At 40.1% G+C, this 20,295-nt stretch overlaps 1 protein-coding gene across 2 annotated transcripts in view; it reads left to right on the top strand.

The window, feature by feature from the left end:
- The first annotated feature begins 1,505 nt into the window (after nucleotides 1-1,505).
- Nucleotides 1,506-20,295, top strand: part of rargb (retinoic acid receptor, gamma b) — a 41,560-nt gene continuing 22,770 nt past the window's right edge. For both annotated transcript variants that reach the window (XM_049588882.1, XM_049588864.1), the window contains exons 1-2: nucleotides 1,506-1,655; nucleotides 15,388-15,790. In XM_049588882.1, the coding sequence (XP_049444839.1) occupies nucleotides 15,622-15,790 (169 nt within the window). In that variant the 5' untranslated portion in view covers nucleotides 1,506-1,655; nucleotides 15,388-15,621. The remainder of the gene's footprint in view (nucleotides 1,656-15,387; nucleotides 15,791-20,295) is intronic.

The raw sequence follows: 20,295 nt of genomic DNA, 5'->3' as shown, positions 1-20,295 counted from the left end.
ATAAAACTTGTGTTTTTAAAACCTCATTAAGTAGTCAAGCTGAGAATAAAAAAACAGCTTTTGTTTTGGAAGGTGACCTGTACTGACTGTAGTGGGCTGACTCGCCACTGAGGCCAGTCAGTCAGACAGTAGCAGACAGTTTTATCTCTGACATGAAGAGGCAGGTAGCTCTGCCCCTCAGGGCCCGACTGGCCAGGTTTGATCTTATCACGGATCAAATGTATCACCATTAAATGCTTCCTTACCAGAAAAAAATGCCGGGTTGATTTGCTTAGGAAAATCCTGTAGGAGGAAAAGAGTCCACTTAAACTGATTTAAAGGTGCGGAAACTGCAGAGAGAATGGCCCTTTGTACTTCTCAGGCTATAGGAAAGATGGAAAACAGCTCATGGTAGTTTGCATTTTGGAGATTTAATGAAGTCATCTAACATATATACCAGGCTCTGTGTGGTTTCCAGAGAAGGTATCTATACTATGAATTTGTTGTGTACGTAATATTTTGCACATTTTTCTTATCTGTAGCACTTCAAATGTGCTGTGCATTGAATAGCAGTTGCAATTTATGTTTCTGTAAACAAGCTTGTACAGTTGTTTATATGTGATCAGTATTTTCAGATTGACTCACCGTTTGCATTACTCTTTTTCTTACACTGTAACATTTTCAGGCTGAATGCAGCCTTTCCAGTTTTTAAGTTGTTGTTTCCACCATCCTGAGTCATACAGACACTGATGCTGAGAGTATTTCTTTCCCATCAGGGATATGTAGTCACAATAAAGCACTGAGTGGCCCTTGATTGGCCCCAGGCCCCTGGACTCCCACATTGGCTGGCCACCATCCCAAAGTCAAGGCATTGTAAACACGGAGCGCAAGCCAAGGGCTGATACTGATATCCCCAAAGGTGTGCAGCCCTCTGCAGCATGCGTGTTTGTGTATGTCTGTAAGTTAATGACTGTTTCGTTAGTGTGTGTGCATGCAAGCATGTGCCTCTCTGCTCTCTCTGTGAGTGTGTGTGTGTGTGTGTGTGTGTGTGTGTGTGTGTGTGTGTGTGTTAGTGTAGACCTATCTTTGGATGGTGAGTAGAGGAGGAACAAATTTAGAAATGTAAAACAAACACTCCTAGAGTTGAAATCCAACAAAAGAGCGTTGACTGACAGTACAGTGTAGACAGAGTGGAGGTAAAGAGAGAGAAAGGGGCTGTGAGACAAAGAAAGCGAGACAGAGAGAGAGAGAGGGAGAGAGACAAGGGAAGCGAGGGGGTGGGCAGCAAGTTGAAACCTAAGCTTTCTGGACCCTGTTTTCTCTTCCTTCGGGCATTCTGTGGCTGGTAAAAAATGTGCTGTATATTTGAAGTGTTGGATCACGTGACAAAGGCAGGGTTTGTGAATCAAAGTACACAATGATTTCAGGAGGAGAGAGAGAGAGAAGGAGAGAGGGTGTGTGTTAGTGTGTGTGAGAGGGAGAGAGAGAGAGAGAGAGAGAGAGAGAGAGAGAGGGGAAAAGGAGAGGGAGGCGGAATGCAACAGGCTGAGCTCTATCGTCGCCGTGAGAGGGACTTCTGACTGACAAACACAACTACTACGCTCCTTCCCAGCTCGTTTCTCCACTGACTCACCCTTACTAGCCGCCTCACTGTGTGCCGTGTTCAGCCACATCTGGTAAGTTTGGTTTTTCAATCCAATTTTTCAAGATCTTCCTTTACTTATAACTTCTGTTGGCGGTGTGTGTGTGTGTGTGTGTGTGTGTGTGTGTGTGTGTGTGAAAAGAAGACAGACAGAGGACATGTCAGAGCATGAGTGAGATGTGTGTGTGTTTCTCTTGTCTCTCTCCTCCTCTCTCTTTCTGTGAGTGTGTGCGTGTGTGTGTGTTTCTGGGACAGCACGAGTGGAGAGATTGAGTTTCCTGAGGACAGCTTTAATTGAGAACAGAGATTTCGAGCGAAAGGAGAAAGAACAACAGAAACAGCTAAGGAGGGGAATGAAAGCTGATCAGCACTTGCATGTGCTCAGGGGCCGCTCCATGAGAGAAGACAAATGCTTGTGGAGATGTATGTGTGTGTCATTTGTTTTTCCCCCACTGATGGATGCACATGTCTCTGTTTATTCCTGACTTTATAAACTCTGATTCACAGCTGCTGAAAGGTTATGATCACTGCTAAGGTCCATGTTAAATAATGGATGTTAGAATTCGCGAGCAGAGGTCACTGCGTTCTACTGTTGCATACATCAGGCTTGGTGGCGTGCTACAGGTGAGCTTGGTAACCATCTCAGGCCATTCTCCAGCACCAGACAAAGTGGCTGCCTTAGCCCGCAGGCTCTCAGCCAACAGACCGGCTGTCAGACTTGATGGATCACTCCATCAACATCACAAATGGCTGAGTGGGTCTGGTCTACCTGAGTATGAACACACTCAGTCACTCACCCCCCCTCCCTGAAGGTTATGTAAACAGGTTTCCATCCACACAATTACATAAGCGGGATGGAAACACTGAAATAGGCCACTCCGGATATCACAAGACAGTCTGCTGTGTGTCTGATCACTGCTGCTTTGCATTATGTGTGTATGTGTGTGAGAATACACTTGCTGACCCCCTTTTTTATAAAGCCCATGAATCATTTCAAATAGCATCCTTTGTGCGACATGCGCTGTATAAATACAGATGCATTGCTTGATTGATGATTGTGATTAAGATGCTATTCATCTGCTAAGTGCTTCTTCCCAGCTGATCCGAGCTGCCCACGTCTGTCCGCTAACACCATACTGCTGAGCATGCCACTCTACACCATGCACTCCAATGCAAGGCCCCCGCTGCGAGCTGCTGTAGCAAACTCTTGACAAATCTATTCCAGATTAATTTTCCTTAATGTCTGGAGGAATGTTCATCAGCACGTCCACAGGAATAGGTGGACGAGTCTATAAGGAGGCATAAACAGCTGGGTGCAAACACTACATAGCATATTAGAGATGACATTCTGGAGAGCAGTGACAGACTCGCTAAATATAACTCCTCTTTGTCGTCTTCTTTGCTTCCTCTTCTCATCTGATTGAATGGGTTTGATTTTACTCTGCTTTTCGTCACTTGGTCATTTTCTCCGTCAGTGGACGTCCACAGTGTCGGCTACTGAGTGAACTTGTCTCTCTGATCCCAGGTCAGATTATTTTCAGCTTTTTGAAATCTAACATTTATGGTGCATGCATCTGCTCTTGGTTAACTCCTAATTTTTTTCATTTGGTTTCATCATTTGGAGAAAAAATTTCAAGAAGGAATGCGTGTGTGTGTGTGTGTGTGTATGGGTTTGGGTGTGTTTGGATATAACTCCTTTAACTGCATTGCGATCTCATCTTTGTTCTCTACACTTTTCAAGAATGACAGCCCCTCAGGCTGAGGAGGCTGTCTGGCTCCTCTCCCTCGTTCTTTCTCTTCCTCACAGTCTCACTGACTTCTTTCTTCTTTATTTCCTCATATACATACATATATATATATTTATATATGAAACAATTCGTCTTTGCCGGCGTGTCAGCTGAGTTTGATTTTGAACAGGGCTGTTCTCATGCCCGCTACACAGAAATGGAAACTTGGATCTTCCAAGACAAAGAAGTGAGCGTTTGCTACTTGTTTTTGAGAGCGGAAGACACAAATGTTTTCTTGTTCTGCAGAATATTGTACACTGAGTTATTCTGAGAGCCATGCAGTGGTTGTGGTTCGGGCTTGACATGCCCAATTGGCTTCAGAGATTTGAAAGTCACTTGTAACATTCATTAATGCTTTCGCTGCACTTTTTCAAAAAAAAATTTGAGGCTGAATGTGTCTCAGTGTGTCTAAAGAGCTTCTCAGTGTGTTTAATCGTGGCCCCGGGGCTGCTCTTCAGTACAGGCTACAAGTCCCTTTAAACACATTTCTAATCCTCTCTGTGGAGCAACAGCAAGGCACAGATTTTGAGTGTGTGTTAGACATATAGGCGGTGGGGGGTTCAGACAGTCTCTAGACACACATTTTACTTTAATACTAAATGAAAAGCTGCCCACCAAATGCTTCAATTAGGCCTGACCCATGGCCCGGGCTGCTGTGCCTGGAGCGACAGGGGCTGACCCCGGCTCCGACCTGGAGACCCCCGGGAGCCCACAGGGTTGGCTCCACATAATGACAACATTGTGTGTGTTATGAAGCATTACTATCGTCAACATCATCCCCATTAGCACTGCTAACACAGAATTCATACTGTGTCATTCTGAGTATGTTGGACAGTTTAAATTACAAAATTACAAGAGTAAAAATAAGTTAGTCTAGAGTCAGGTGACGCTTTGTGGTGATGAATGAACAAAGTGGAGGGTGCCTATTGTGACTTTCAGATCGTTTTCTACTGGGTGGAGATGATTTGATGATAATGCTGTAACTCGATCATGTATTTTGGTGTAATGTGAATATCCCAAAGACCCCAACTAATCCAGGTTAACAGTAATAATAATTTCTAATCCAATGTTTGGTATATATCTCCCAGAGATCAAACCGACATCTCAGACATCTCAGTTGCCTTCTTTGCCCAACCAACAGTCCAAAAACCAGTTTACTATCATAGAAGGTTAAAGACATTGCAAGCATACACACTGAGGACATGGGAACCAGTGAGTGTTTGGCAGTTTTGTGTAAAAAAAAATGGGGTCATGATTAATCAGAAATCAGATTTTTTTTTTGTTTTTTGTCAATGACAATTAATCTTTTCTTCTTTAAATACATTTTACTTATACAGCATTAATCTAGATCTAAAAACCCCACAAAACTAATAAAAATAATAAGCATGTACTGACTGTAATTAATTGAAAACTTGAATTTATTTATCAGACTGAAAATGACCCTTCCTATTCGATCCTCTGATATATATATATATATATATGTATATATATTTATAATAGTCACTTTTGCAAAAGTTTTTTTGTTAATAATTCCATCAATCACCAACTTGAAAATTGCAATTTCAATGTAACAGTCCTAATTTCAAGCATACCCAGCATAACTAAACTTGGAACAGTGGTTGTATCCATAAACATTTGTTGGAGACATCCCTTTAGTAGATACACTGTCATTTACATAAAAACATTTTAATAATGTGTTGCAGATTTGAATCTGAGATGAAAGTTCAACTGGTGGTGTGAAGTTAAAGGGTTAATTCAAAATGTTTTGGAAATGCATTTATTGGCTTTCTTGCCAAAAGTTAGACAAGCAGGTCGATACCACTCTCAGATGTATAGCTACAATGCATTGAATTTTCTAACTCTCAAAAAGAAAAAGGAAACTTTGCGGATTCCCCAGAATGTGGAACTATTGCCTTTAGGTTATTATTGACTTTGTCACCCTCAAACTTCAAACATGTATTTTTTATAGCCTCTATAAACTCGGCGAGGGAGATCAAATCTTGTTTACTGAAAATCATTTTCATAAAACGAATATCTGGAAATCTCTCTGAAAGATGTTTCTGAGTAACAGCGGGGAAACAGACATCAAATGTTATTTTGAGGCTTAATATATACATCTGTGTGTACATTCTTGACTAAGCTAACAACATAATGACTTGCATGAAATGAAAATATGTGTTTGCCACAGCCAGAAACATTTTGCGGGTATAAGATGGCTGTCAGACACCGATGGTTTACGGCCCTGCAATATTTGTGTTGCTCAAAAGACATTTTTACATGTCAGTTTGACATAAAATATAGTACGGTCATTTGTTGGAAAATCTCATTATGTTGTTTGTGGGTGATGGTGCCTATGTTTTTTCCCCTCTGTAATGGTTTCTGTGTGTCAGTATGTGCATTTTCTGCTTGGAGTGTTCAGGACAGATCATCCCTGGCTGCATTCTCGCAGAAAAAGCCAGATTTGATTGTGGTTTTATGGTTTACAGCTAATTGTCCCTGCTGAAGTCATGTTTTTCCCTGCATTTGGCTGTTTTGGGGGGAGTTTTTATATCCACTCAGACTCTGCCTTTTACTTTACTTTGTGGCTCGGTGTCATACAGAGAAACTCTGTGGTTTCAAACGCAGGGATTGTATTTAAGTTTTTCCTCTTGATTTCCTTCCTACTATCACACTCTAATGTCTCCATAGATACAAGCTGAACAAAACCATAAACTTTCATCTGTTGTGCAGGTCAAAGTGGCTGAAGATTTGCTCCACGTTACACTGACAATAAGCAAATAGATTTCAGAATAAAAGGGAAAGAACAAAAGATAAGCAAAGCTCATATCCACAAAAGAACAACACAAGATAATAAACCAACCAAACAAAAGAGCAACAACAAAAAAAAAAAGAAAATCCATAGCACTTAATCACTGAATACCGGCCTATTTTCCAGCTGACTCACATCGCTCTGGATTGAACCCACACACTGAAAGTGTGGAAACAGAAAGATGACTAAATAGTTGGGAGGAGAAAAAAAAAATACAACATTTTTTTTATTTTCTATTTACTGACAGGATACTTTTCAGTTCATGTGGCCTGTTCTCAGTTTTTATTTTGTCTTAGACAAGCGCTCACACTCTCATTGGGGTGAAACAACCACTTTAAGGGTATAGAAAAAAAATAAGAAACATCATCATTGGATACGCTAACAGTGAGGACTAATCGACCACATGATTATACAAAATAAAGGACATCATTATGTGATGTGGAACTGAGTATTTAAACCCTCTGGTAATAGTTCAGAGTCATATAACTGACACTGTTTCTATTTAATGGAAACATTGACAGTACCAACACATAAACATTTACCTTTCTCATGTGTTTCTCTGAACCTCAACACTTTCCAATGAAATCCTAAAATCTGCCAGTGTGCTTGTATTCTGTTGTAGTTGAGACATTGCGTACATGATGCTTTGCCTTAAAAAAACAATGCTGATGGTGCATAAGTCAAAAGTGTAGGTTTCATTAATGAATTATAAATAATAAAGAGATTTTTTTGGTCATGTTGCCTTTATTCCTGTTAGCATATCAAGAACTGTTTGTTTCACTGATTATCTATCCCTGCACCTCAATGTTTACTGATTCTCAGATTCAGTTTCGAACACAGCTGGACTTGAAGAAAGAAGGACCTGTGGCAGAAACAGAAAGGGTACCTAAAACTACACAGGTAGCCATTTAGCACTGACCAGTCACTTGCAGTCAACCCTTTCCCCCACAATACATAGTCAAATTTGTTCCATCTATACAACATTAGTCCCTCCATGACAAGGAAAGTTCACTCTAAAATATTAGTAATAATAACTCTGTGTGGCACATTACAGAAAAACGATTTATTGTGTTAATCCGACAAGTGGACTTTTAAAATGCATGTTAACATGTTAGTCCAACTGAAATCGTACTAAATTGTATTTCTCCAAGTCGTACTAACACACCCAGATAATGCAGCTGGGAGCTGAATTACCCCTGCATGTATACGTAGGTGAACTGGAAAAAGGTCCAATACTGACAGGATGAAAGGGAACATATTGCCACCTATCACACTTCAGATAATAAATCAATTCCCCTCCTGTGCTTGTATACTGGGACAAGGACAGTAGACCAATTAGATAGCCAACTTGAGCTAACCATAGCTCGACTTAGGTGTGCATGTAAACATACTGACTGAGCAATGCAAAGACTCAAGAGTGTTTTCAGAGTGAAAGAAAAGTCAAAACAGGCTGATGCAAGCTGACATGCCACCATGCAAGAATCAGTGTATCCTCATACAACAGTTCATATGATATCCAACAAATTATCACCCCATGAATGACGTTATGTACTTAATGTAAAATTACTTGGGTGACGTTTAGGCAAGCAAAGTTACAAAGGCTAGGTTTGGGCAAGTAAAGTTAATTTGGTTAGGTTTAGGAAAATAAAAATGCTGATGAAGCACCTTAAAATGATTAAAAGTTCACTTGGTTTCACATGGGACACAAACACCAGTCTGCTGCAGGAAAGTCCTGTGTTTTGTGACACATCCATCTCCCCATCAGCGCATTTGTCTTATGACCACAGCCTTCCTGATTACGTGGGTCATACATGAATTACTGGCTCATGATTATGTAGGTTATATACAAATAAATTAATTTTAGTAGGTATGCATAAAACACTGCTTGAGAACAGCCTGCAAGAGTACATAAGCAATACAACTGTTTTTGTTGGTGACATTGGGAACCTGTCCAATCAGTGAAAACAGGGCAGGAAACTAGGAGCTACTAGTCCTCTCTAGTGTATACTGTTACCTGGTCTATGAAATAGTGCAGTCTTTATCCTTGTGCAATCCTTTCATGATTTAAAGATGGATTAATCCTTTATTAACCTATACACACCCTGATCAAGCTCCATTTTCTGAATGCTTTAACTGAGGCTGTTGCTCATTCACTAACTGACACTGGAGGACACATACTAGACTTCCTGTTACCACACATTTCCCAGCCCCAAAAGTGGACTCATTATACTATAAAACTGAAGATTAATTGTAACTCTCCAGTAATCAGTTTCCCTAAAAAAATGCTTCACCACATTATCTCCACACCACATTTTTCTCTAATGTGCAGATAAAAAACAACCAAAAATCTGATCAAAATTCTCAATTCACCAAAGAGTGATGGATCTAAGAACAAAACATATAACTGCTATAATGTTAAACTTTTTATCACGTATAGCAGTGTAAATAAAAGGTCAACTTTCTGCTGATTTTAACAGAAAGTTAAAACCTTAATATAGTCAATCAGGACATACAAGTCATTGTCATTAAAATGTATTTATATTGATGCTGTCAGATGACGTTGCAGTTGTAAAATAGAACCTGATCCACAGGTTGCATTTATGAATTGTGCTCATCAGTTGTCTGACAATAGAAACAGGTGTATATGTAAATGACAACTACAAAATCATGAGTTGGCTGAGTTAGACCACACTGTTGACAATCCCAGAGAAGAGGAGGGGATAACTATGTACTCATAACTATGTGTTCATTACTTCAGGATCATCTGAAAATAAGAGTCATAGTATTTTTGTTACCTGCATTGAACGTTATGCGGACGCACATGTGGTTGTATTCGTAGTGCCATTGGCAGTCCATGTCAGCCCCCTGGTAGTAAACAGGAGGGATGGGTGCTGAGCTTACCTTCCTCCTACTGCCAGCATTGGGTAAAACTGAAAATAAGGTCCTGGTCTGAGGTGAATGTCTGTCAAATATCCACCTTAAAACGAACTTCACCATGCTGCAGCGGCTGCAGATGGCTTGGCTGCAGGGTTTTGGGCTGGACCAGAGTGTGGAACAGGAGACTGGACCATGTGCAGTCAGCACGCTTGCTATGCATACAGTCCACGCAACCACAATAAATGAGCTATATGTGGAGTCTATGCGGACCCTTGTGGACATGGGCAGATGATGATATTTAATTCACATCGACCAAAATGCTACAAGTCTAACTTCAAGTCTTGCCCTGTCTGAAAAATGTTGAATTCAAATTTCAGCATTATGAATGAAGCTTCAAACTATTTGGTACAGCCCTATGATCTGGCCAGGTGTTGACTCTGACAGATTAGTTGTTTGCCTACCAAATTACAAAAGAGATTTTTATAAAAACAACCTGGGGCAATTTTTTAAGTGCTGCTCACAACAATGGCGGCATCACCTTTCACAAATGATTGTCGCCTGCAAGTTGTGAACCCTATAGTGCTCTCCCTAGTTTGCTGTTAAAGTGAGCAAAAAGAAATGATCTTGTTCAGCTTCCATGTTGCAGATTTGGTGAGGTGGCCTCCTGATATGCTAGTCTGGTCACAGGTCGTTTTCACATGTTAATGACTTAGTGTGGACAGATGCTCAGTAATGACCTTCTGTGTGTCAGTGTGTGTGTAGTTTCATAACTATAACCTCAAGCTGATTTGGGCTGGGAAGTTTAGTCACATTTACACCCAGGGTAACTAGGTCCAGATGATGCTCCTAATAAGCACTTAAAACATGTTATTTAAAAAATGTTGTCATTTCAACTGTTTACAGCTGAGAGATGTTTACAGCTCTTGCAGCAATGTTCTGCACATAATGGGGTCGCTCCAGAAAGCAGAGTTTGATGGAAGTTGTGTGAAAACAAACACAGTTGATGGTTTGCAGTGGCTTGTTGGAAAAGACAGAGAGGTGGAAAGCCCCAACGTTTTTACACTAAAGCTGTTTTTAATCCCCATAGTCTGGGAAAAGGGAGCATCGGTTGTGTGTGTTGGTGTATTTGTGTGTCAGCAGGACCAGGACCAGGTGACCCAGTCTGACCTGACCCAGCCAGGTCTCATAAAAGCTGCATTGAGGCCTGGAGGCCCGGAGACACAGCACTGCTTTTGTTGCCTTACCCAAGGTGTATTCCCCCTGGAGGGAGGGTGAGGGGGCGGGGGGGTGTTACTCATTAGGGAGAAAGAAACTGTTCCTTGGCTTGGGTGCACATTATTTCATAGTTTATTAGTGGAAATAAAACCGTTGCTTTATTTTTATGTATGTTTTCTGCAACCGCTCTGCCCGTTTTTTTTTTTCTCCTCCCTCCTCCCATGCTGCTTTACCACAGTCCGTTCTTTCTCTTATTAATCCAGTTTCTAGTATGGCTCTAATTAATAGGACTCTGTTCACTTCTTACACATGGCCTGCCAGATGCTTGAAACTCCCTCTTATGTTCTTCCCCTCCCTTTCTTTTCCTCTGTTTCCCTCTATCTTTTTCCATCTTTTTTTTCAGCTTTCGACACTTTATTTTTTTCTTCATCCCAATCCTTTTATACATCTGGCTTTCATACTGGTGATTTCGGTCTTTGAATTTGATTGGTTAAAGAGTCAACTTGAAGTCGAACGACTCCAAAGCTGCATCTGTGGAGGGATCCTCCATCCTATATTTACTCCTTCATTCTTCAAGGTCAATTGCAGCTTTCAATGGTGCTTCAGCATGTGTGAACACAGTGTGTTTTCCACTGATTACTCGCCCATGAACATGATTAAAGTCACAGAACATCTGTGTACGTTCACTTCTCCAGCCTGCATGTCCGTGCTTGTATGTTTCTGTGTGCTGCTTTTGGAGAGGCATGTGCATGCATATGTTTTGCAAAATGTGACCATTCCACACCATGTATGTAATCACTTTTTTTTTAATCACTACACACTTTGTCCAACCTGTGTTTGACATTTTCTGATCGTCAAACACAAAAGCTCTTTGTGAAAATAGTTCGCAGGGACTCTCCCTAACTGGCCCTCGCAGTGAAGAAAAACCGCAGCAGAGCCAAGCAGTTACAGAAAATATGTCAATATGGGAAATATGACTTTAAAAACAACACTCACTGCGCTGATTTTGTGGCCGTGTATGTGAATGTGTAACATGTGCTGTATGTGTGTGTTTTGGAAGAAAAAGCTGCCGTAACAACAGAAGGATGTTGAAGTATTTTACTATAATAATGGTAGCACAGATGCCTGATGGTTAGTCTAATGTTTAATCCACCCGATTTATATCATTGAGTGTAGACTAAATATTAGAAACACCCCTCAGTGTGATGCAATACAACTGTACAGCACTACAAACGTAAGCCTCCAATTTAAAGCAACACCTCTTTTAAACAGTTTCTACAAAAGGTGAACAATCTTATCTTCATGAGGGATTTATTGTATTTCTGTAGTGTTAGACTGCATTACTTTTGGCACATGGGTACCCAAAAAACTGGCAACTGAGTGCATAATTTTTGATGCTTATATTTTATTTACAGTCTAAAATATCCTGATATCTAATTTAAAAAAGTCATATCATGTGTGTATTACTAATTTGCAGGTTAAGAATACCAGAAAAAAACTCAACAGACATAAAACATATGTATGAACCGGCATCCCATTCTTATTCCCAGGTCATCAATTACCAACACTTTGTCCTGTATCCCTCTGTGCCTCATAGAGACACATAGGGCACCCTTTTAGCATCTCTTTGTGATGCATAGCTGAAATACATTGTAACATGTGGCTAATGTTGTGAAACAGTCGCAGTTAGCTTTAGGCAACAAAACTACCTGGTTAGGTTTATAAAAAAGATCATGATTCTGGTTAAAATGATTGTGTTTCTTGTGTAACATGATGTAAATGTGCCTCTTGAGTGATGTTAGTATGTGAACAAATACTACCTTAAAAGTACCTTAAAACAGCACTGACTTTTGGTTTGAAACAGGACACAAACTGCAGTCTCCTGGGTGAAAGTCCGATTAGTCCACCAAACACTTTTGGTATGGTACCTTTGGAACCAAGAATAACCCTTCAGACATGGTACCTATACCATGGGTCTGTTGGGTGTTTCCAGTGCAAACAGTGCCCCTAAATGTGGGTGGGGTTGTTGTCACTCACTGCTTCGTCCAACACTCGCTGTATTTCCTCATCACTGGTTACATGACTGGAAGACTGCACCTCATTTATCGTCCACAGAACAGGGTTGCACACCAACATTTTCAGAACAAATTATAACAGGCTGCACGGAGAGTCTCTCTCAATGGGATATTTAAAAATAGCAGCTTTGCGCATTTAGTCCTTCTCAGGCAAGCTCAGGGGTTTATTATTGCTCACAGGAGCGATGCTCTGCAATGCTTTTTTTTCCTCCAAGTGCGGATTAGAATATATGCAGTTCACATAACGCAGTCGAAATTAATATATATTTTTAAACACTTGAAGATGCGCTCATTACTAAAAGTGTATGTCATCCAAGAGAGACAGTAAATACTGAAGTAATGCTCATAGTTGTCATATTGAAATTTAAGGTGTGACACAAGGTGTGCTAATGCATTCACTAACATTACAAGTAAACATTCCACCTTAAAAGTTGCCGGCAGTCAGCCCAGTGAGTTGAATTTTTTTTTTCTCAAGACTCCAGCTGCTGCGAGAGGCAGCAAAACATCCTTTATTTTATGGTTACAGTTTACTATTATATGTAAAACTCCCTCAAAACTAGCCACAACTCATCCCTGCGTAGAGTGACCAATCAACAGACTGCAGTGTTCACAGCTCCACCTTTTAGTACCAGCACCAAAAATGGGAATGGTATGGAAAGGTTCCATTGGCACCATCCACAAATTTTCACAGTGAAACGGACAAAAAGTGTACCGAACTGTACTGTATCGTACTGTACTGCTTGGTGGGAATGGGGCTATTTTGTTTAACACATCCACTTTGACTCCATCCCTCCCTATGTGGATCCCCTTTCTTTATACCACATCAGTTGCTCTTAGTGTATTGCTGGAGATGGATTTAGATTGGGGTTAGTGAAAAGCTATGTGCATCTCCTAAAGATGCTAAAGGGTGTCTCTGGTGTTGATTTAACATGGCGAGGGATGTGACAATGCGTTGGTATTTGACGTCCAGAAAATGACAACGGGTTACAACCTACAGTCTATGGCTGCAACTGCTAAGTACTTAAAAGGGTTGGCTGACCAAAACATATCTTCTTAGGATCTTGAGTGATGAAGCCTGGAATAAGCTGTTATGATTAAAGCTCTTTAATAAGGTGCAGCACCTAAGATTTCTATATGAAGCATTTTTATCAGAGCAAACACTTTTTCATTCAGCCCAGGTAATATTAAGCCTTACGAAACAGTTTGGGATATAGGTTACAATATGTCCAGGTTCATCCGATATAACAGAGGTGAATGGTTGTAAACACTTCTACTTTCTAATAGTGTTGTAGTCAAGACCGCTTACACCAAGTCCAAGTCATGACCAAGACTAGAATGTACCGAGACCAAGACAAGACCAAGACTTTGAGGGGTTGAAACCAAGTCAAGACCAAGACCAGACAGCACTTCTAAAATTGATCTGACTGACCCACATTCACAAAAATCATCCAAATTAATATTTCTCTTCATTTATCTCTTTTATTGTGTATATTGGGGACTGCACCATGAATTTGGGAATTTGTTTTCTACGAGCAAACATATACAAACACTAAGGGGTGAAATCCACTAAACCTTCTTCATTCAACACTGATCCCTGCTGTTGTGGTCTTGACTGGTTTTGAACATAAAATGCAAAGTACTTTTAGTCTGAGATGGAGGCAAGGCCAAGTAAAAATGTAGTCAAGTGCGAGACAAGACCAAGAGCTTTAAAAAGTGGTCTAGAGACCAAGACTGATCTTGAGCACTACAGCAGTGCTTTCTATTGAAGAGAACTGCTCACGTATGGATTATTAAGAACTGGGACTCTGTTCCCGGAAAGATATATTGCTGTTTTTTTAACTGTGATTTTTAAATTCTGTGAGTTCCATTAACAAACTTTTATTCATCTCTGTTTCGTTTGGTTGGACGCAGATGTCTCATAAATAGATATCTCAAAGCCTGAACAAATAAAAACATAATCTGCATGGCGAAGTACAACAAGAACACAAGAGGCAATTTGAGTGAATTGTCTCTTTAAGATGGAAACTGTGGGACTTGCTAAATTAAGAGGTAAAGCTTGGGTGTGTGTTTGTTGGCATGTCTCTGTCCTGTAAAGGGGTTCTGCTGTAGCCAGTATTTTTACCTCCACATGTGGAACAATTTACTTTCAGTCAGGTACGGATAGACGGACAGATAGTTCCCCTATGTTTTCTTCACTTTGTATTTCTATTGAATCTGTGTATTCTACTTAGTAGTGCAATAAGGGCCATTTGTAAATTCATAATTCTCTCCCTCTGCATCTCACCCACACTGGGTGTTTGATTCCCATGCTGAAGCAGGCCCAAAACAACAAGACATTCTTTGGCCGAGCTGTATTTACCACAGCTCCACCACAGAGAGTTAAGCTCCACCCACTCATGAAATCACTAAAGGGGATGAGAAAGTCATAGAGAAACAAGAGGAGAGGGCTGCCCTCATTTCACTTATTGACAGGGTCACAGAGCCACTGCGTGAGTCCTGAGGGCCAGAGAAGGTGAGATATTGTGATCACCATAGACCCTCAGAGGTTTGTTTGCTTCACAGAGGGTTTGTGGTGTGGGGTACAGTGAGAAGGAGTAAGTCATGTGTCTGTTGTTGCAAAGGGTTAATTGTGCCCATGTTGTGGCTGGCTGTTCTCGAGAAGGCTGGCTACAGTCAGGCTGGCAGAGGGAACAGAGAGACCCTTTATAATACAGTGCTGCTGATTGAAATCATATGGCATTGCCTGAAATCATTGCACTACTTTGAAGACAGACAAAAAACATGAGAGAAGTGTTTCTATTTCTTCAGCGCTCTCTTTTTGCTCTTTGCCTTCTTTGTGTTTTTTTCCTCATCTGGACTTTGTCTTTGAGATATTTCAGGTATTGTTTTTGTTATTGCTATTTTTGTATGAATTGTTGTTATCAATTTGACTTTAGGAAAGTTTTTAACTCACTATGGTCTCCAGGACTGACATAAGCTCTTCTCCTTCCTTCTTTTCTACAGAGTCTGGACCTCGTCAGGTCTTGGTCACGTGGCTCCTGATCTCTCTTCCTTGCTTGTCAGCATCCCTCTCACCTCTCTGCAGCCTGACGGCAGAGCAGCTAGCAGCTGAGAGGGGCTGAATGGCAGCAGCCCACTTCAAACTCATTGCAGGCCCCTGACAAAGAAGACAAAGGAAGAGGAAACATTAAGACAGTCAGAGAAAACTCACCCAAACCAGCAGCAGCACTTTTCACGATGGCAACCAACAGGGAGCACCAAGTGCGTCACATGACCGGCTTTCCTCGTGCCATGTACCCGTTTACCTTTAACTCCATGCGGAGCCACTCCCCCTTTGACCTGCTGGCCAGTAGCCACCTTTTCGGCCGGTTTGGGGCAGACCTTCCCAAAGAGATGGCTGCATTGTGTGAGTAATAAATAATTTATTATTCATTTACGCAACTTACAAAATCAACCATGAAGAGTTGTTATTCATCACTTTTATAGTGTGACACTTTGAAAGGCGTAGGTTTTCCATTTGGTGCATTTTATTAAAAAAGACGAAGAGAGAAATTTTGAGAAAATTGTTGGGATACCTCACTTACGTAAACTCATATCAATGCACAGATGCACAAAGATGCTCCTAACCAAAAAAAATCTCGTTATATTCAGACCTACCGCTCAAAACTAGAGAGACACATTTATCTTAATTCAGATTGTTGAAGAAAATATGTTGAAAATGTTTAATATAATCAAGACTGGGCCAAGGTTCAATCAAGAAATTCTGATCCCACACGCTTGCATATGACAAGACAGTGTGCCAAATATCCATGTCCAGACAGTCCTGTTTTGTGTAAAACAGTGGAGACTTTTCACAGTTTGTGTCTTCAGGGCGAATTGAGATTATAATCAGGCTTTAAATCATGCGAAGAGAAGAGAAGAGAAGAGAAGAGAAGAGAAGAGAAGAGAAGAAAGTTTTCCATGTGGTAAACCAAACGGATGGCAGAGAGGGTAGGGCTGGAAAAAAACAGCAAACATAATGGTCTCTGGTGTAGCTTGCTGCCCTCCACACAATCTAAATCTTTCAAATCCTCATCAGTATAGAGGAACACACATTTCCTTAGAAGAAGGATGGCAGATGAAAGAGTTTCTCATGCCAACTTGCCAAAGCAGTGTGTTTTGATAGAGACGATTTTGAGTCACAGGGGGCGCTGTTGCACTTCACAGGGACAAAGACTGCAGAGAGACTCATGCAAAGACTGACAAAGTGTGTATTTTGAAAATGAAGTTGATTTGATCTTTTCATTCTCTTCTCCTCTGTTCAGTAGTATTACTGAGACATTACAGGATCACAGCACCCTTTAATATGAATCTATATTCATGTAACTGACACTACATACCGTAAATTCCCTGTAATGCTAGTGTTGTAGCAAATTAAAGTTATGTATCATACAGTTGGAGTTGCTATGGATTCATATAGAAGGAGAAATATTGACTGAAATTCACTGAGTCACAGTGATCAGGAAAAAAGTGTGTAGGGTAAACAACAGGATGTGAAAGTGAAACAAAGGCAGCAATTTGTGGTGAAGTTATTGAAATTTCTTTTGATTATAAAATATGTTCCTCCTTTAAAATAAGCTTCTGTCCTCAATTCCTTCTTTAGCTCAGGATCAGGATTTTCTTGACTTCCTTACAGTGCAACTTTTGCAATTTCAGCATTAATAGATGAAGGTTCCTGCAACTTATACCCTTTAATGTGTTCATATGAATGCTGATAATCTCAAGTTTATGTAGTTAAAATTAGGTGGATTAGCTTGCATTCATATTGATACCTGTGACTAGTATTCTAGATTAGTATTCTAAACACAGTATCTTTCATCCTGTAAAACTGAAATCTGGTGTAGAAATACCTGCTGAACGCTCTTGTCAGTCAGCGTGTGTGTGTGTGTCTCATTGTATGTACGCAGATAATGTGCTCAGTGAGCGGCTGATATCTGTTTATCTAGAGACTCAGGTCCTACCACTACGTTTGTAGCACTCACAGTGTCATTACATCTTTGACATGTTGCCTCTGGGACTTTAATACACACAGAGACAGACAGAGACAGAAAGATATGAGGGGCCGCATTATGTCAGTCAGGACTGATGACAATACGGGTGGCCACATGTGACAAAACAAGAGGCCCAGGGAACATGTACAGGTACATACAGAATATCTAAGTCTCAGTTTTTTTTATGTTTTTTCAACTTTGACAGTTGCCGGTAGAGGCCAACCAAATTAGATTCGTTAAAGGGGAACTATACCTTTATCTAAATTCATACATGTTACTCCTCTGGTCTAAGACAGTCCAAAAATATTAGTAAACATAATTAACTCTCTCCCAAATCCAAAAACTAGAGGGGGCGTCGATGACTTAGTGGTAGAGCAGGCACCCCATATACAAGGCTGTTACCGCAGCGGCCCGGGTTCGACTCCAGCCTGTGGCCCTTTGCTGCATGTCACTCCCTCTCTCTCTCTCTCTCCCCCTTTCACACTTAACTGTCCTATCGATTAAAGGCAAAATGGCCTAAAAAAAATCTTAAAAAAAAGGTATACTATGCAAAAACTAGAGTGCTAAAACTCAAATTTGGGATGTCATAGGGTATAGGGTAAAGTAGGGGTGGGGGAAAAATTGATACAGCATAGTAATGCAATATTTTTGTTTGGCAATATCATATCGTCCCACAAGTATTGTTTTTTAATTATATAAATGTTTAGTATTACAAATACAAATGAAACTTTAGGTAGCCTAAGTGAATTATATAATCAGTTGCTTTTAAGTCCACTAGATATCGTATTAGATAAAACAGATGTTGACAAAGTTTTCGTTTGAGGACATTATTTGCTGCTGAAAACAGGTAATGAATCGTTATATATTTTTTCACAATACTCAGCATATCGCAACAATATCGCTATAATATTGTATTGTGACTAAAGTATCATGATAATATCATATCATACATCATGTCGTGGAGCCTCTGGTAATTGACATCACTAGTATAAAGTCTGGAGCTGCTCCATAGTCAGTGAATTAGGAAAGATCTGAGAGCACCCAGGGGAATGTTCTCAGTATGTGGGTACATTTTCTGTTTCACAACTGAGAACACTGCAATGGAATAAAACTCATTTGGGTATAAAAAGAAAACAAACATTCCGCGGGTTCACAAAATCTGGCTCTATTGTGCAGCTCCAGACTTTATATTTATTTATACAAGGGTTTTTTAAACATGGGTAAACCCGCTAAAAAAGGCTAGAGACTCCTTTCCCATTGCCAGTAGACGATATGCAGCAGATGAACATGCCTTTCTGTGTGTAGGCTCTTTTTTTTTTTTTTTTTTTTGGTTTGTGATGTTTAACACCACAGACAGGCCAGAAAATATGTTAGTAAACAACAGAAAGCAGCATGGAGACCTGTATTAACAACAACAACAACAACAAAAAAACCACGTCAAAGTGGTTACATTTTTTTATATATCTCTTACATATTCAGTCTATCTTTAAAACTCAGTGCAGACTAGTATGGAACAATATTTGAGGGCTGCTTGTGCGGAGACAGACGGTATTTCGTGGTGGCTCATTATTGCTTCTTGCAAATTAAGGAGCTAAAATTAACGCATTCACCTTGGTGTTGTGTTTTCGTCAATGCCGATCAGAGCTGCAGCCAATAAATACCCATGACCACTGACAGAGTCAAATGACCCAAGTGTGAATGCAGATTCCCATCACATTAAAAAGCTAAATGTTAGCAGGTGTTAGCAGGTTTTTTGTGCGGTGGAAAAGAGTCTGAGACTTACTTCTCTGGTTTCTGGCTTTGAGAGAGAGTAGCTGATGCTCACAAATATTGATTGAACTTTCCTAGGCTACAGAAATAACACATTTGAGTTATTCATTTAGATGGTGCTCCCCTGTAAGCTTGTGGTGCAGAGACCATAGAGTATCATTAGGTAAATAATCAGTTTAAAGTTTATTTCTATAATCGCTCACTTTATCTTCTTTGTTTTTCTTTGCCTTCATATACATAAAATTGACATTTAGGACATAAAATTCCAAATTTTTATTAAAAGATGAATGTAAGAAGGCTTCAACATGACAACGACGACTTCTCTTTTCTTGGTTAGTAGCAGAGAACAGCAGGATGACTGGAGCAAACATTAACGATAAGAGAGACTGAGAAAGTGCAGCTTGTATGGGTGTATCAATACTGTGGAAAATAAGTATTTAAACCGTTTCAAATATTTATGTTTTGACTGATATGTATCAATAAAATTATACTCTTGACACTAGTATGCGATACTTGTGTGTGATATTCTGTGAAAGGGAGGTACAAAAGCTGAAAATGTGGGCGAGATGTGGAAATTAACCAGGCTCATATAAATTAACATGTAAAACTCTTGTAGAATTTTGGTGTTGTCAGAAAAGATTAAAGGTGCAGTCACTGAGATTTCAAGCCAAGTTAATTAACCCATAATGCACGTTTATAATAATGTATATAGGTTGTGCATCAACACCAGCCATTACTTTTCCAGATAATGAGTTTCCTCGCTTTAGCATGTCCATCCTCGATCCCCACAAATATAAACACAAGTAAGAGTGTCATTATTACAGAATTATGATTTTTTCACAACATTTGGACTTTATTCCATTATTTCATTTTAAGAAAGAGTTATCATAGAGAGGAAAAAAAGCTCTCTATAGGTAGCTTGCTAACTGACAGTTAACAGATGTTTAACTCGTCCTGTCAAAGCAAGAGTTTCCTATGCCAAGGAATATCAGTGAGCTACAGAGGTTTCTGGGAGTGGCTGGTTGATACCATTGCAACATCTCATGAACAGCAGAGTGTCTCAATGCTTTGAAAAGGAAACGATCCAAAATCATTTGCATGTCAGCCTGCA

Source organism: Epinephelus fuscoguttatus, linkage group LG1 (assembly GCF_011397635.1).
Source record: "Epinephelus fuscoguttatus linkage group LG1, E.fuscoguttatus.final_Chr_v1".
NCBI lineage: Eukaryota > Metazoa > Chordata > Actinopteri > Perciformes > Serranidae > Epinephelus > Epinephelus fuscoguttatus.
Note: the sequence above shows the minus strand (reverse complement) of the source record. Positions and strands in the feature narration are given on the sequence as shown.